Raw genomic sequence first — 18,707 nt, 5'->3', positions numbered from 1 at the left:
TGCCCTGCTTCCGAAGGAAAGCTAGGACTTGGTTCTGGTGCTGTGGGTTATTAAGCTGTGTGTGTTCATTTATTCATTTGGGTCACTTACCTAATCTGGGCTTCAGATTTCCTCATCTATAAAATTAAAGTATTAAACTAAAAAATTTTGTATCTCTGGATCTAAATATATCCTTCGAAGTCCTAACTTAGAAAAAGTATAGATATGAAAGCCACTTTTTTATTTTTCTGAGACAGAGTCTCGCTCAGTCTCCCAGGCTGGAGTGCAGTGGCACAATCTCAGCTCACTGCAAGCTCCTTCTCCCGGGTTGACGCCGTTCTCCTGCCTCAGCCTCCCAAGTACCTGGGACTACAAGCGCCCGCCACCTGGGCCACCAGGCCCTGCTAATTTTTTGTATTTTTAGTAGAGACAGGGTTTCACCGTGTTAGCCAGGATGCTCTGGATCTCCTAACCTCGTGATCCACCCACCTTGGCCTCCCGAAGTGTTGGGATTACAGGCGTGAGCCACCACGCCTGGCCAAAAGCCATTTTTAAGAAGACATGTTTTGTGAAATCTGAGCTCTTGCCAAAATAATATTCCTTCTAGAAATGTTAACCCACTTTATCAAGAATTACTTAATGTGACCAAAATAAAAGCTGTAACACTTCTAGGTAATAGGCAATTGAAACAGATTCTGTTCTTACTTTTCCTGGATGAAAAGAAGAATTGTTTCTTCAAAAAGATAAAACTAAGGAAACAAGGATATCACTGTTCAATCTTCACACAAAAGGAGATAATTTCCACCTAATTACATATAATTTTAAAACAAAGGGCCAGGTGCAGTGGCTCACACCTGTAATTCTAACACTTTGGGAAGTCAAGGATCACTTGAGGCCAGGAGATCGAGACCAGCCTGGGCAAAGTGAGACCCACCCACCCCCCTCCCACCCCCGCCCCGGCCATCTACTTAAAAAAAAAAAAAAAAAAATCAGAAATCAGCTGGTGTGTTAGCACACACCTGTAATTCTAGCTACCTACTTGGGAAGGTGCGGTGGGAGGAACCCTTGAGCCCAGGAGTTGGAGATTGCAGTGAGCTATGATTGAACCACTGCACTCCAGCCTGAATGACAGAGTGAGGCCCTATCTTCTCTTAAAAAAAGAAAGAAAAAAATATCAAGTAGGGAAGGAAAGATCCTCCCAACTTCTAAGTAGCAGGCTAACACATTGCTGTTACCATTTAAACTGCATTAATGTGCAACTGGTTCCATTTACACTTCCCTCCATTTAAGATAGCAGACTAAGCATAAATACACAAACCTGGATTATCAATGTTCCAGGATAAGGAGATACGCCTAAGTAAAAAGATACAGAAGAATACTATTTCGTAAATACAACACTTTTTTTTTGAGACAGGGTCTTGCTCTGTTGCCAGGCTGGAGTGCAGTGGCATGATCATGGCGCATTGTAGCCTCAACCTCCCAGGCTCAAGTGACCCCTTCCACCTCAGCCTCCCAAGTAGCTGGGACTACAGGTGTAGCCACCACACCCAGCTAATTTTTAAATTTTTTGTAGAAATGGGGTCTCACTACGTTGCACAGGCTGGTCTCAAACTCCTGGCTCAAATGATCCTCCTGCTCCAGCTTCTAAAAATGTTGGTATTACAGGTATGAGCCACTATACCTAGCAGAATTTTTAAGAAAATGATTTCTTAAATCTTTAAGACAGAACATAATCTCTGCACCTCTGTGGCAAGCACCCAACAACTGGAAGCTGTATCCTGTGTAAGACCATTTGCTGGGTGATAATGAAATCTGAATACTGTTCACTTTACTTAAACATTGGTATTCTCCCTTTGTGGGAAGCTGAATCAAAGTACTAGTCCTTTTATTTAGAGAGTAGTTCTTTTTTTGTTTTGTTTTTTTTGACGGAGTCTCGCTCTGTCTCCCAGGCTGGAGTGCAGTGGTGCGATCTCAGCTCACTGCAACCTCCACCGCCCGGGTTCAAGTGATTCTCCTGCCTCAGCCTCCCAACTAGCTGGCACTATCGGCCCGCGTCACCTTGCCCGGCTAATTTTTAGTAGAAACTGGGTTTCACCATGTTGGCCAGGCTGGTCTTGAATTCTTGACCTTAAGTGATCCGCCTGCCTCGGCCTCCCAAAGTGCTGTGATTTACAGGCGCCGAGCCACCGCACCTGGCCTAGATAGTTGTTAAAAGAGAAACACCTTTTAAGAATTAACTAAATATATCCAAAGACCAGTTTGCTATTGCTTTTTTTTTTTTTTTTTTTTTTTGAGGTGGAGTCTTGCTCTGTCGCCCAGGCTGGAGGGCAGTGGCACGATCTAGGCTCACTGCAAGCTCTGCCTCCCAGGCTACCGCCATTCTCCTGCCTCAGCCTCCACAGTAGCTGGGACTACAGATACCCACCAGCACGCCCGGAGAATCTTTTGTATTTTTAGTGGAGACGGGATTTCACCGTGTTAGCCAGGATGGTCTCCATCTCCTGACCTCGTGATGCACCCACCTCGGCCTCCCAAAGTGCTGGGATTACAGGCGTGAACCACCACGCCCGGCCTATTGCTTACTTTTAAAAAAGAAATCCTCCCTTTCTATTTCTCCCTTTTCTACTGACTATATTATTCACAGTAAAATTATTTCTATAAATTGCATCATTTTCTAAAATTACTATTTCACTAATTTTGAGTAGACAAATCCTTACCCTACATACTATAACCATTTCATATTTTACATTTTTTTCAAAAAAGAGCATAAAAAGTATACAAAAATCCTTACAAATATTCACACTCTGACTTCTAGGAATCCACGCTGGGAAAATAATCCTAAATTTGGGGAGTTTTATGTATAAAAATGTTGATCTGCTTTTTAATTCATTTTTGGTACTTTAGCCAAAAGAAAACAATCTAAGCCTCCAGTGGGATATTTAAATAAATTATGCTACTTCTACTTGACAGAATAGTATATGACTATTAAAATCTTGTTTCCAAAGCATTAAAACAGGAATATTTTAATTATATTACTAAATTAAAAATCTAAGATATAAAATTATACACCTAGAATAAACAAAAATAAACCACAAACCTTTTTATGAAGATTTGAAGGAAATGCCCCAAAACATTAATATTGGCAGGCCAAAGCAGAAACCTGAGCCCAGGAGTTCAAAGTTGCAGTGAGCTGCGATCCTGCCATTGCACTCCAGCCTGGGTGATGGGATGAGAACCACCCCCATCTCTTAAAATATATGTTCTTCAATTCCACTATGGTGAATGTAATGCATTTGTAACAGTATTAACAAAATCTCCAAGTGGAAGAATCAGTACTACTCTGAGGAAAGGACTATCCACCCAAAGAGAAGCATAGATTTTCTTATGAATCACTGGCTAATTCCTTGGGTAAATGTCTGTCCTTCCTCTAAGTTTCTGGGTTAAGCATGCTCAGGATTGTCACATTTTTCTATTCAGTTTCATTAGAATTAATTCATGACTAAGATATCGCAAAGAATATAGGCTTTTACAAAAATTTTCTTGTTTCATTATTTAGGTGCTTTATTATAAATTTACTGGCATTTCATTATACTAATATCCTTGGGGAAATGCTTAAGAACAATATTAAGAAGTTCTAGAACGATGCTATGTCTGTAACATCCCTTGAATTGAATCCTGGAACTTAAAACTTACACCAAATTCTGTATTATAAGGGGTTGGTCATATAAGAACAAATCTACAAATCATAAACTATACACCAAGCATTTACGATGAATATTCTTAGGTAGATGTTTAAGAAAAATTCTTGGGTAAATGTGTAAGAAAAATGGTAGAAATATTAGAAAGATATAGTTACATAACCCTTTGAATGGAGTTGTAGATAGAACATATACCAAATTCTCTATTATAGATCAGTTATGTTATAGCAAAGCTATAAATAATACACCGAACATAAAGATTCAGCCAGTCAAAATGAAAACCCAAAGTAAACTCACATTTTTAAATTCAATTTAAAGTCCCATTACTATTTCTTTATTTTAAAAGTATCTCTTTAGGTACTTCTGGTTTCCAATAATGGAAGAGTAGTTCCTAACAAATTCTCCTGCAGATAACCAGTATAAACTCAGGCCAGGGGAAATCAAGAAAAAGAAATTAAAGGTAAATATTTGAAAAGGAAGAAATAAAACTGCCTCTTTCTTGGAAATGACATGACTGTCTATGTAGAAAATCTCAATCTACAAAAAGCTACGAGGACTACTGAGGTAGTTTTCCAGGGTCACAGGAGACCCCCAGTGAGGGCTGCACTTAAAGACCTACTTTCAAAGAAAATGGTATGGAAAGGGAAAAAAATGTAACTTCACAACAAAGAAATCTGGCAAGTACAATGTTGGGTAGGTGATCAAGGTAAACATCAGTGATAAAACATGTTAATAATATGTACTATTATATGAGGTAATGAGAATACTTCGCTTCTGTGGTATTAGCTCCAATCTAACCATGAGAAAAATATTAGACAAACCTAATCTGAGGGACATTCTACAAAATATCTAAATATTCCTCAAAATTGTCAAGATATGATAAACAATGACAGAGAAATTGTCACAGACTAGAGGAGATATAAGTAAATGTAATGTATCCTCTGTGGGATCCTAGAAAAGAAGAAGGGCCTTAATGGAAAAACTAGTCAAATCTGAATAAAATCTTGAGTTTAGTTGATAGTAATATATCAATGATAAATATACCATGGTAGGGGCTGATTTTGTGCTTCCCTTCCCCAATTCACGTGTTGAAGTCCTAACCCTCAATACCTCAAATTTAACTGTATTTGGAGACAGGCCTTTTAAATACGTGATTAAGTTAAAATGAGGCCTTACATCCAATCTGATTAGTGTTCTCACTGGAAGAGACTATGACAAATGAAAAGCCACATAAAACACTAAATTAGTCATAAAACCGATTATTTAATTGAAGCTATAAAAAAGGCAGTATAAGTGATAAAATAATTAGGAAAGAATATTTAGCATGTTTCAAAACATTTAAAATAGCAGAACATTTTACAAAAAGTTGTACAGGAAATTAAATTCTTAAACTCTAAGTACAAACATGACATTACAGAGTATCTTTATAAAATACAAAGACAAATATAAAAGGACTATGATGCTTTAAGTCTGAAAACTATGGGCCAAATATTTAGGTTTAAATTTACAATTCCTGGGTATGAGAATCATATTACTATACACATCTCCCAAACCAGTAGGTAGTATTTTCCAATTAACCATGTGTGGTATCATCTTCTACAAAGTCTTTGGCCATCTCCGCTGTGATCACATCAATATGACTAACCTGAAGAATAAATGTTAAAAACAAAAATCTGTTACATACATCAGTGTTTGCATTGTATAGGGTAAATATACAGCCTATCAACTACATTTTTTAATTTTTATTTTTTGAGATGGAGTCTTGCTCTGTTGCCCAGGCTGGAGTGCAGTGGCACCATCTTGGCTCACTGCAACCTCTGCCTCCCAGGTTCAAGCAATTCTCCTGCCTCAGCCTCCCAAGTAGCTGGGACTACAGGTGCATGCCACCACGCCCAGCTAATTTTTGTATTTTTAGTAGAGACGGGAGTTTCACCATACTGGCCAAGCTGGTCTCAAACTCCTAACCTGGTGATCCACCTGCCTTGGCCTCCCAAAGTGCTGGGATTACAGGCATGAGCCACTGTGCCCAGCCTATCACCTATATTTTACATATGAAGGAAAATAATTCTGAAGCACTGACTTATAAAACCTTTATTTACAGTGGTGTTTTTTCAATGCATGGATTTAAAAAATATGTATTTAATGCTCTGAAGAAATAAATATCATGCCTAAACATCTAAACTACCTTTTTGTTCACTTTCTATTACTTTGCTATTTCATGAAGAATTTCAAGGTTGGGAAGACATCCAGGAAGAGCTATGCAGTCCGTACAAATGAACATATGTAATTGTTAAAGACTGTGCATTACAGAAGCATTGAATAGACTGGACAGAAAGATATTGTTGTTAATGCCAATGAAAATAAAACCAATGTAATGCCATAAAATACTGCTAAACTTCATAGTTATTTGAAGGAAAAGTTATTTCTTTACAAAGACATCAGATAAGCAAAGACTAAGTTTTCTTTCACTATTTAAGTAATATAAAACCAGAATTCAACATATATAATTGATTAAATACAAACTTAAACTCAATGTAAAATAAAATTACCTTATTTCTGAACTTTACACCATAGAATTTGTCAGCTGACTCAAGCAGTTCAGGCCTAAAAGTAGTTGTAATAAACTGAGCATGTACAGCAAGTTCCATAATCATATCTGTAAAAAGAAAATAGTGCTTTAACAAATTTCTCTTTTCAGCAGATCTGAAAATTTAAAAAGCAACTATCTTTACTCTTACTAAAATTCAAAACTGCCTGAGTTTGATTTTTTCATACATACATCAGCAAATATTACCAGCTTATTGTTAAATACAAAACCAAAACTGTACTGAAACTGTACCTGACACAGCCTTTCTGTGCTGAGCATCCAGAGCCTGGTCAATCTCATCAAACAAGTAAAATGGAGCCGGGTCACATTTCTGAATGGCAAAAATCAGAGCAAGGGCTACCAAGGATTTCTGTCCACCTGAAAGCTGTTGCATTTCTCTCATTTCACCTTGTTTTCCTGTAAATGACACCTAAGAATAAACATATTATGAGTTAATATCCTAAAGGGCAGAATCACCACCATCTTTCAAAAGTAACTTGCATATAATCCACCAATCAGATCTGCAAAAGATATTTTAATTCTATTATGATAAAGCTCTGAGGAAAATGGAATATAAAGGTATTTTACCCTAATTCCAACTCCAGTAAACTGGTCAACTGATGGGACACTGCTTTGTGAGCCAGAACCCCTCTCACTCTCACCACTCCCTTCTCCTTCATCTTGAGACTGACTGCCCTCCACATCCCCTTTCTTCATTACCAAAGTAGCTTTGCCACCAGGTACTAACTTCTGGAATACTTCACTGAAGTTCTTGGATACCTTAAAACAAAAAAAAAAGCAGACTGAAATATAAATTTTGCTTAGAATTATATATAACACTTAAGTAAAATATTTAAAAGCAACCAATTTTTTAATCTTAAGAACAAGGATAACAGACTAGATCCTTCTAAGGGCTGTGTAAAACATTCAAGTTACTGTAAACCTATATGCTAGGTTTGTTCACAGGTATTAGATTCACCTGTTAATGAGGAAAAAAGCTTTAAAATCTTTACAAACTGAAAAGAGCTGAAGCTTTTGTCCTCTGTGTGTATGCTTTAACTACAAAGCGAAACATACCTGTTTGAAAGTTAACTGAATAGCTTCATATTTCCGAAGTTCAAGTACATTCATCAGCTCCATGATAGATTTGTAACCCCTATCTAACTCTTCTTGTCGCTTTATTAACTTTTCTTTCTGCTCAGAGAAATTTACAAACTGATCCAAAGCCTTTTTGTTAACATGGCTGTACTTCTTTAATTCTGTGTTGCACTGCTCAAGTTTTCGAAACAACTATGAAGAGAAAATATTATTCGTATAAATAAATTTATATACTAAGCAATTTGTAACAAGACTTCAAATTTAAAACCAACCTGTTTGAGGCTCAGTGTCTGGTACTTTTCAAATGCTTCCTGGGGAAGTGATCCAAGTTCTCGAATTTTCTTCATACACTCTTCTTTCTTCTTCAATAGCATGCCTTGCCGATTTGTCATCTTTTCCAGTTCTTTAGTATCATGATTTATAGCATCCATATGTTCTTTTTCCATATTTTTCCAGCGCTCCATACTCTTCTGAAGCTCCTTAATTCCAGCTTCTGTTTTATCAATGGAATTGTCCAAATCTAAGACGGGGGGGGAGGGGGGAAACAAAATTAGGCTATAATACCTATTTTAAAGCCAGTGTTATATGTTGAGTAAAGATTTTTATGATCAAACCTACCAAAATAGGTTTTAGGTTTTGTTAGTGTTTAAAATTTTCTGTGACAATTTATGAACCACGTTAAGTCAGCACAAAATTAGAAGTATATATGAGTCACTCAAATATATAATTTTCATTATTCAATGTTAATGCTTATAAACTACAGTTATTTTCTAGCAACTAAGTGATAAGAGAAACTTTAGTCAGGTATTTCATATTTTATGAACAAAATGAATCATTTGTGGTCTCAAAATTGTCATAAACATTTCAGTAAAACAAAAGTTACTATTTATAGTCAACTTACTAAATTCCGTTCGCTATACATTGTTTATAATAGAAAACAAAAAATCACTAGTATATGCTTCTCCCTATTTGGACATTTCATTCCGTAGTAAACAATTTTATAAAACATGCATATAAACAAACTTTTACTACATAAAAATTCACCTTCTGATCGTGCCATAGTGTCTTTTACTCTTTTATTGATGGCTTCAAGTTCTGATGTTGTGGCAGTGAGAACAGTACCCCCTTCTGTCTCTCTCAGCTCATTAAGTTCCTGTAACAAAAAATACAAATTCCATTAGTTTCAAATGTTATGACTGCCAACATTTTCTATAGCTATTGTCTGAATAAACATTCAAGAAAACAAAAAAATATAAATACTTCATATAATTACAAATACTTAGAAGTATCCATTAAAGGGAAGAAAAAAAAGACATAATTACTAGAAAATTTCTAAGCATCTAACCACCACTGAAAAAATATTAACATTTACTAAGTACTTAGAATGTGCCAGGATAGCAATTATATAAAACAAGTATGATAATGCTTAATTTACACAAGAAACTGAGGCTTAGAAATAGTGACTTGTCCAAAATCACACACTAGGTGGCAGAATTCCAACCCAAGGCCCACAGACACTAAGCTTTCTGTCCACAAAGCCCATGCTTTCAATCAGAGCCTCTGATATAACCACTTGCAATCGGTCATGGTCACCAAGGAGCCCTTAAACAAAAAAAACACATACACACCTGTTCTACTTGGTCCAAGCGTTTTCTCAGATTCTCATTGAGATAAGTCTCTACTCGAGTAATAATACCTTCTAATTTAATTCTTTCATTTAGCAACTGTCTGTTTTCCTAGAATTAAGAAAAAGATGTCTACATAAGCATGTACATTTCACACACAAGAATGGTGCTCATTTGCTGTCCTCTCTAGTACTTGTGCTCACGTGTGCTGAAATGAAGTTTAATATGTTATATTCTTCAAAAAAGCCCTATACTTTCTTCATTTTTCTATTAGTTCATAATGTTAGATTTTTGTGGCTGGCTCTTTCTATAACGCATGCTGTCAAACAGTTTAACTGCTTTTCATTTTTTAGAATCAGTGTTGGTAGTTCACATCTATGCAGTTTTAAAAATCAATTAAAATCTTAATCAAAATACTAAATATGTAAAGGTAGTAAGATAAATATGGTAAGGCTAACAAGCTCAAACTCATAGCAATACTTACAACTAATAAGTAATGCTAATTAACTAAATTTTAAGGAAATGAAAATTTCTTGTATAATCCTAACCTAGCTAGAATGGTTTAGAAAAACAAAATTTTATTTACTCCTATGTATATTAAAAGTCCAAGCCTCATTTTAATATTTTCTCAGTTCTTTTCTTTCCTATTCCCCTAGTTAGCAAGAAAGGCCCTTTTCACAATAGCCAATTACTAACGAATTTTTTTTTCCAGTCAGCTGTGTACTTACCTGCTGAAGTTGACGAATCTCATCATTCAGCGCATCTACTCTCTTCTGATCTTCCAAACTCAGTTGAGAAAGCAAATCAGTTCCCAGTTCTGCTTTCAATGACTCTCTGGTAGACTCCATAGCGTGCAAGCTTGCCTCCAAACTCTGTAAGCTACGTTGCTATATGACATTATCCATTTATTAGTAAGGTATTAGCCACTGTATTACTTATAGTGAAAATTTTAAAACAATCTATATTTGATTAAGCTAAATACATAGACATATCAACTCAAATATTAGGGGCCTATTAATTTGGTAATTAGGACTCTAGCAACAAGAAAAATATGTAATAGTATAGGTGGGGCAGGGTGGGACAATCATATTCCATGATCAAACTATACAAAAATCTTCAGGCATATTATAAGAACAAAAAGTTGCCGGGCGCGGTGGCTCACGCCTGTAATCCCAGCACTTTGGAAGGCCAAGGTGGGTGGATCACGAGGTCAGGAGTTCGAGACGAGCCTGGCCAACATGGTGAAACCCGTCTCTACTGAAAATACAAAAATTAGCTGGGTGTGGAGGCACATGCCTATAATCCAGCTACTCAGGAGGCCGAGGCAGGAGAATCTCTTGAACCCAGGAAGTGGAGGTTGCAGTGAGCCGAGATCACGCCATTGCACTCCAGCCTGGGCAACAGGGCAAGACTCCATCCCCCTCAAAAAAAAAAAAAAAAAAAAAAAAAGTTGTCAGAATATGTTGGGACGGTACAACTGCAGGCACATCTCTTTTTTTTTTTTTTTTTTTAAGCTCTTTGTAGTTTTAGTATTATACTACATAAAAGATTTGTCAACTGTCAAGTTTATGAGACCAATAACACACTATCACTTGTAAGTTTGCTTTCTAATTTTAATACAATCTGGACAAAACAGAATCAAATATTCAACTAATTCCATTGCGCTTCAGATAAAAATGGTTACTGACAAAAACTAACCATCAGACAGTACTCTTATGTCATAGCTTCAAATGCCTATTTGTTCAATGAAGGTGGAAAGTTTCAACGTGCCAACAATAGGAGACTTTGGGTATCCATGGGTTTAAGAATGGTAAAATAGATGTAGATATCCAAAAGTATGGGTCTAGCCTGGGCACAGTGGCTCACACCTGTAATCCCAGCACTTCGGGAGGGCAAGACAGGTGGATCATCTGAGGTCAGGAGTTTGAGACCAGCCTGGCCAACATGGTGAAACCCCATGTCTACTAAAAACACAAAATTAGCCAGATGTGGTGGCGCACATCTGTAGTCCCAGCTACTCAGGAGGCTGAGACAGGAAAATCGCTTGAACCCAGGAGGTGGAGGCTGCAGTGAGCTGAGAACGCACCACTGCACTCCAGCCTGGGTGAGACAGAAAGAGACTCTGTCTTCAAAAAAAAAAAAAAAGAAAAAAGTATGGGTCCAAACAAAAACGAATATAAAATTCAAGGATAACCCATATAATGTATGATCCATATTATTAATCTGTAACAACTGATCTATAACCAAAGATATACTTACGAACCTTAGGCATGAAGGTTTTCTCTGACTGCTGCCTCTTCTCTTTTAGCATCTTCATTTCTGATAATATGCTATCTCTAGATGCTTTAAATTTCCTTTGCTGGGTCTCGATCTGTTGCATTTGGTTCATCAACTGATCAATTTCATTATTAATCCATATACAAGGCTAAGGAAAATTATCTCCAGGTTGTAAATATATCGTATGTTCTTAATTCTTTTTAGACACAACACCATGTATCCCTTCCTTTTCTTTACCCCCAAATAACATTTATGTCCTCAAATTTATGGACCAAAACAATGCTGAACTATATTACCCAAAATGCGTTCACTCATAAAGAAGCTTGAAACATTTCACCCCACCATTTCACTCTCAGAATAACATGTATACTGTTTTACTAAAAGTTATACAAAACAAATTCTTGGAAAACCATAAAGGAGGTTAGGTGAAATCTAACAGTATTACATACTTTTAAATATCTTTCCATTCAACAAATGTTTACTGTTACTATGCTTAAGGCACTATGTTAAGGGTTTATGTATGAAGAGTAGTTCTTGCCTTGTGTGGAAGAAATAATTCAATCTAGCTGGATTATCAAACACAGAAGACAGCTGGTATACACTGTCAACATCCTCCTTTTCCTCAGTATTTCCCCATACTCTCTTTGTGTTAACATCTTGCCAAATTCAGGCAGTTCTTTAAAGTGTGATATGCAGACCCCTGCAAGGTCAAAGCTCAGGTGCTTTTCTTTTTCTGTGCTTGCACTGATGGCACAGAAGTTATAAATCTGCAGTTTTTAAAAAATGCCAGTTTCACCTGAAGCAGTTAAAAATCATTAACTTTATATCTATTCTTGATGCTCAAGTACCTATATTTTTCAACTTGTGTGGCAAAATGGAAAGCACATATAAAGTAGTTCTTATACCAAAGCACCATGGTGGTTTTAAGAAAATCCACATACACAATTGTTTCATTTGTGAACTGAACTAACCACTCCTCACGTAGCACCATTTTTATGTAAACAACTATGGTTACTCAGACTTTATCTGACAGCCATTTCCTCCACTAACATTAAATCTGCACCAAATAACTTCAAGACAGTAAAATCTAACATTTTTTACCCTTCCCTGCCACCTTTTTTTTTTTTTTTTTTTTTTGGAGACAGGGTCTCACTTTGTCACCCAGGCTGGAGTGCAGTGGTGCGATCTCAGCTCACCGCAACCCCCACCTCCCAGGCTCAAGTGATCTTTCTGCCTCAGCCTCCCAAGTAGCTGGGACTACAGGCCTGTGCCACTGCACAAGTACAATGAACTGCCAGTCCTTATATATTTGACTTCTAAGCAGTATTTAACATTACTGATGCCTCCCCTACTCTCTTCCTTAAAACATTATCTCTTGCTTACATAAATTTAACAGGGAAGAAAGGAAAAAAAAAAATACCAAGGTTTTAGTTGTACAATTCACGAACTGATCCTTCTCAGTTTCCTCTTTCTTTGCCTGATACAACCTTTATTGGTGTTCTACGAGTTCTTTTCTTCCAAGTGACTTGATGGTATTAGCTACTTAACACTTAAGCAAAGAATCATTAAAATAGCTTTTAGTCTTCAAAAGCTAAACAAACATAAGCTCTTGAACTTAAATAAAACACAAATTTTTAATTTATTTTGTTTTCTTTTGTGAAAAAACAAAAGATTATATGTGGCAACCAAAACACAGTTCTTCCCCCACAATATCTATCATTATGCACAAAACAAAAAGATATTTTCAATATTTCTGCGTAGGTTTTCATTGAGCTTTGCTTCAAGCTCACCTAGTTCTTCTTCTGCTTTTCTAACATCTTTTTGCAATTCAAGTCGAGACTTCCTTGTGTCATAATAACCTCCAGTTAGAGCACCCCGATGACTGACTTGGTCACCTATAAACAAAAAATATGTAATAGCTCTGTACAACTTTTTTATTCAATGATAAATTGACTTATAATGAAAAAACTAACCTACAGGCTTTAAGTACATAATGAGAATTGAAAAGAATTTAAATCACCCTGAAAAAATTTTGCTTTTCAATGCTAGAATTTTTTTTTTTTTTTTGAGACAGGGTCTTGCTCTGTTGTTCAGGCTGGAGTGCAGTGGTGCGGTCATAGCTCCCTGCAACCTCAAACTCTTGCTTCAGCCTCCTGAGTGGCTAGGACTACAGGTGTGCACCACCACACCTTTTTTGTAGAGACCAGGTCTTGCTATGTGCCCAGGCAGTTCTGGAACTCCTGGCCTCAAGTGATCCTCCTGCTTCAGCCTCTCAAGTATCTGGGATTACAGGGTCAAGCCACTGTGCCCAGCCAAAATTTGCAGTCTTTGAAAAAAAAAAAAAAAAAGACCCTCCAGTTGAACCTGAAAATCTACGAGAGAGCAAGGAAGTGAAGACTAAAGAGGAAATATTAGTAGGACACAGGACCTAGCCTGAAATTTTCACTGGCCATATTTGGGAAAATTTGAGCATCAAAATAACAATACCAATGTAATAACACGTTGAATTTTTAAAAAAAGAATTCATGAATCAGTGATACTTTTTTAAAAAAAATGAAAAGTGGAGACTCTTCTACAGAAGAGTGACAGCTAATAAATGCAGCAGCAATGACAGAATTTAAGAATCACCATTTTGAAACCCCCCAGTGTAATAACTGATTCAGGCAAGAGTCAACAAAAGTGCTAAAGCAACTGGTGAAGTTGCTGGGAGGACCTGAATTGAAGAATAATCTCACATATTATTAAATTACAAAGGGGCAAAGGGATACCTTTACAACGGAGATCTGCAGGTGATCAAACCCAGTATCACTAACAATGGGACACATTATATGACACCATAAGTACATATCATTCATGCAGCATTCATGCCAACAATATTTAAACAATGATAAGGAAGCAATAAGACAAATCCAGAAAATGGAACTTTTCTGGATTTTTCTGGGTGGGGAGAAGGGAGCAGGAGGAACTGTCTTATTTATATTTAAAGAATCTAGACTGGGCGTGGTGGCTCAAGCCTGTAATCCCAACACTTTGGGAGGTCGAGGCGGGCAGATCACCTGAGATCAGGAGTTTGAGACCAGCCTGACCAACACAGAGAAATCCCGTCTCTACTAAATACAAAATTAGCCGGGCATAGTGGCACATGCCTGTAATCCCAGCTACTTGGGAGGCTGAGGCAGGAGAATCGCTTGAACCTGGGAGGCGGAGGTTGTGGTGAGCTGAGATCATGCCACTGCACTCCAGCCTGGGCTTGAAACTCCATCTCAAAAAATAAAGAGAAGACACTATATGCATACTTGATTTAATCCTAAATAGAAAAATATTTTAGTATAATTGAGAAAATTTGAATATGGATACTTTTTAGAGGATATTAGGTTAATGTTAAATTTCTTAGGTGTAACGATACTGTGGCTATACAAAAGAATGTTCTTATTGTTAGGAGATGCATGCTTAAATTTTAGAGATGACATGTCATGATGTTTTACTTATTCTTGGATGGTTCAAAAACAACCACAACAAAATGTACATATACAGAAACAAAGCTTGGGGGGAGACGGGTTTACCTGCTTTCTTCAACAAATAAAGAGGAAAAAAAAAAAAATTGAGGGCAGGTAAACTAAACCTATATATTGGAGGTTCTTAACCTGGATTCCAAGGATAAAATTCAGAAGATCTGTGATTTGAGTAGGAAAAAAATTTACATCTTTATTTTTATTAACCTCAAAATGAGATTTAGCATTTCCCTTCTATAACGAACAGGACAAGAACCACAGTAGTAGTATCAGTACCTGTGACTTTACCAAAAGAAGAGCTATTTTCATATTAGATAACACTTGTCAGATGTCAAAATATTGTTTACATATATCAGTACTTCAAACTTACGGTAGTTATTAGACCCACTACTAAATCTTGTTTTTTGAATACATTAAAGAATTATATAATCTTTTTAAAATAATAACCATGCCAATACAATTCACCTCCTTTGTGATCCAAAGTATTTTAATTTATGCATTAAAAACTGTGTTGAATGTGGCTTTTGTTGTGGAAAAGAAAAAAAGTAAAAAAAAAAAAAAAAAAAAATTGAGGAAGGATCCATAGGCTTCAAACAGCCAAAACAGTCCACACTGCAAAAAAGGTTAAGAACCCCTGCTATATACCAAATGATTACATTTCAGAGACATCAACTAAATATCAAGTATGAACCCTGTCTGGACTCTTAATTGAATAAACCAACTATTTAAAAAACGATAAAATAATTGAAAATAAATTTTTCTTTTTTTTTTTGAGACAAGGTCTTGCTCTATCACCTAGGCTGGAGTGCAGGGGTGTGATCTTGGCTCACTGCACCCTCTGCCTCCCAGGTTTAAGCCATTCTCATGCCTCAGCCTTCTGAGTAGTTGGGATTACAGGTGTGCACCACCACACCCAGCTAATTTTTTGTATTTTTAGTAGAGATGGGGTTTCACCATGCTGGCTAGGCTAGTCTTGAATTCCCCGCCTCAAGTGATCCACCTGCCTCAGCCTCCCAAAGTGCTGGGGTTATAGATGTGAGGGGGTTATAGATGTGAGCCACCACGCCCGGCCAAAGGCAAAGGATGAATTTTTCGAATACTCTCAAAACCAGAATGTCTCCAAAATACTGTAAGATATATTCATCAGACATGCATACAGCTCAAGTGATATATTATACAGATTATATGTCTCTGTTTTTTTGAGACAGAATCTCGCTCTGTCACCCAAGCTGGAGTGCAGTGGCACGATCTCGGCTCACTGCAACCACTGCCTCCCGGATTCAAGCAATTCTCCTGCTCCAGCCTCCTGAGTAGCTGGGACTACAGGTGCGCACCACCACACCCAGCTAATCTTCGTATTTTTAGTGGAGACAGGGTTTCGCCTCGTTAGCCAGGCTGGTCTTGAACTCCTGACTTCAGGTGATCCACTCGCCTCAGCCTCCCAAAGTGCTGGGATTACAGGCATGAGCCACTGTGCCCAGCCAGATTATATGTTTTAAGTGATTTGTTAGAATTTATCTGTTTAAAGCTAAGAATTAGTATTACAAACCTTCCAAAGTAATACAGTCCATAGTGAAAGCACGGGCCAGCTGGGTTGAAACTTCCATGCTACGACAGATAAGAGTCTTTCCAAACACATGTTTGAAAGCTTTGTCAAATCTGGGATTGTACCTCAGTTTGCTGATCATAGGAATAGCATCCTAAAAATGAAATTTTGTCAACAGATCACAACACAGTTAACTAAAAACTTAGAATTACGAAATTACATCTTTATGAAATTCAAATAAACCATAAACACCATTATATTTCAAAACTATTGGGGTTTTCCCTGAAGTAGTTAGAAGACTCATTCCACTAGAATATCCTGGTAATTTTGCTCTTGTAATCAAGGTTTTCAATAGTAGAGCCTAATAATGCTGAAGAGTTTAGTGGTTCTGAAGCTAGACTGTCCAAATTCAAACACTGGTTTCACCATTTATCAGACGTGTACTGTGGACAAGTTGCTTAACTTCCTCAGATAATAGTTACTTTATCTACAAAATCGTAGACAATACATACCTTCCTTATAAAGTTGTGAAGACTAAATGAGTTAATTATATGCAAAACTTACAATAGTATCTCTCACATAAAAGGGCTAAATATAAATAGTATTTCCTCAAAATGTTTTAATTTTACATATTTTATATATCTAAATTAGATATTCAGGAAAATATTTTGTCAGATAAAATTTCATTTCCTCTCTCTTAAACTGTTAGAACAGGATTTTTAAAATTATGAAAATATATCCCATATATAGAAAAATGTAGTTAAGTATTCAGTGTAAATTAATAAAGAGAACACCAACATAACCACCACACAAGAAACAGCACTGCTGACACCCCAGAAGTCATGGGTGTGCTCCTTTCCTAATCACAAAGCAGTTACCTACAGTGGTGACCTGCCAGAAACGACCACTGCCATGACTGTGCTAATCACTTCCTTGCACTTCCCAATTCTATATATATATATTTTTTTTTTCTGAGATGGAGTCTTGCTCTGTTGCCAGGATGAAGTACAGTGGCATGCTCTTGGCTCACTGCAACCTCTGCCTCCCCAGTTCAAGCGATTTTCCCACTTCAGCCTCCCAAGTACCCGGGATTACAGGTGCCTACTACCATGTCCAGCTAATTTTCTGTATTTTTAGTAGAGACAGGGTTTTGCCATGTTGGCCAGGCTGGTCTTGAACTCCTAACCTCAGGTGATCCGCCCACCTCCCCCTCCCAAAGTGAGAGAATTACAGGCGTGAGCCACCAAGCCTGGCCCTAAGTTTGGTTTTGTTTATGCAGTGTAAATGGAACCACGCTCCGTGTATTCCTTTGTGTCTCGTTCCATTCATACATCATGTTGAGACTCAATTTTTCTTACCCAAACTTCAAAGACAATTTGTAGATGTGATAGCAGAAAAAGCCAGACCCTTTGATAGCTTACAAGATTCTTAATGTTCCACTTAAATTATTATCATTCTCATGGGGTTTCAGCTTTAACTTCAGAGGATGGTAAAACAGTTGACACTACCATCAACATTCTGAAGTCAAGTACCTCAAAAACAATTACACTGTTCTAAGCATGGTGTCTGAAGAATATTTTTAATCCACCTAAAGAGCACTTTTGTTACCAATAAAAGCAATATTATGCTTCCGAAGTCTATCACCTTACTAGCCATTTTTTTTTATTTATTTTTAAAGTGCATCAAGACACTTTAAAATCTTTACATGACAGTTCCTTGGGAATTTTTCTCCAACTCCCTAACCTTAATTATGTCACTCCCAGATATGCTCTCAAAGTATCCTGTACTTATGATTTTAACACTGCACATTTGCAATGATTTGTTTCATATCTTAGCTTTTTTCTCTTCTTTTTAAATGATCCTCCCACTTCAGCCTCCCAAGTAGCTGGGATTACAGGCGTGCATCACCACACCAATCATGGCTGTGACTTCTGTCTCCCTCCCCAAAACCCACTCAGCACTAAGGTCCATGGGAAGACAGTTATTTTTATCTCATAGACCACTGAATCTCAGTGTGTAGTGCCTGGGCACTAGCATGTGTTAGACTATGTGATAAAAAATTATAAAAGAGAAATACACCTTATTACACAATGACTCACATTGGTTTCAGGATAGGCTGTATCCCTGACATCTAACTTGTTAAGAGGCAGAAAAGTAACCTCTCCGGGAAGATTCATTTTATTAAACTCCATTAAAATCTTCGTGCTGACTTCATCTGAATCAACAATGTGATAAAATAACCTAAATATAAACAGAGTAAGACAAATCTTTATTGGTACTCAGGGTCTCCCCATGTTGCCCAAACTGATCAAACCTCCCACCTCAGCCTCCTGCATAGCTGGGACTAAAGGTGTGCACTTTTAAAGTGTTATAAACACTTAAGCA

General features: G+C 37.1%; 1 protein-coding gene across 1 annotated transcript in view; it reads right to left on the bottom strand.

The window, feature by feature from the left end:
• Window positions 1-4,923: 4,923 nt before the first annotated feature.
• The window catches only part of SMC3 (structural maintenance of chromosomes 3), a 36,238-nt gene continuing 22,454 nt past the window's right edge, over window positions 4,924-18,707 (bottom strand). Inside the window, 13 exon segments of the mRNA NM_001133475.1 lie at window positions 4,924-5,322; window positions 6,227-6,333; window positions 6,517-6,694; window positions 6,853-7,044; window positions 7,342-7,554; window positions 7,635-7,882; window positions 8,407-8,515; window positions 8,991-9,098; window positions 9,716-9,874; window positions 11,251-11,402; window positions 13,007-13,159; window positions 16,326-16,476; window positions 18,422-18,563. Coding sequence (NP_001126947.1) covers window positions 5,251-5,322; window positions 6,227-6,333; window positions 6,517-6,694; window positions 6,853-7,044; window positions 7,342-7,554; window positions 7,635-7,882; window positions 8,407-8,515; window positions 8,991-9,098; window positions 9,716-9,874; window positions 11,251-11,402; window positions 13,007-13,159; window positions 16,326-16,476; window positions 18,422-18,563 — 1,984 coding nt within the window. The 3' untranslated portion in view covers window positions 4,924-5,250.

The sequence above is a fragment of the Pongo abelii genome, chromosome 8 (genome assembly GCF_028885655.2).
Source record: "Pongo abelii isolate AG06213 chromosome 8, NHGRI_mPonAbe1-v2.0_pri, whole genome shotgun sequence".
NCBI classification, from domain to species: Eukaryota; Metazoa; Chordata; class Mammalia; order Primates; family Hominidae; genus Pongo; species Pongo abelii.
This window is presented reverse-complemented; position numbering and strand designations above follow the sequence as displayed.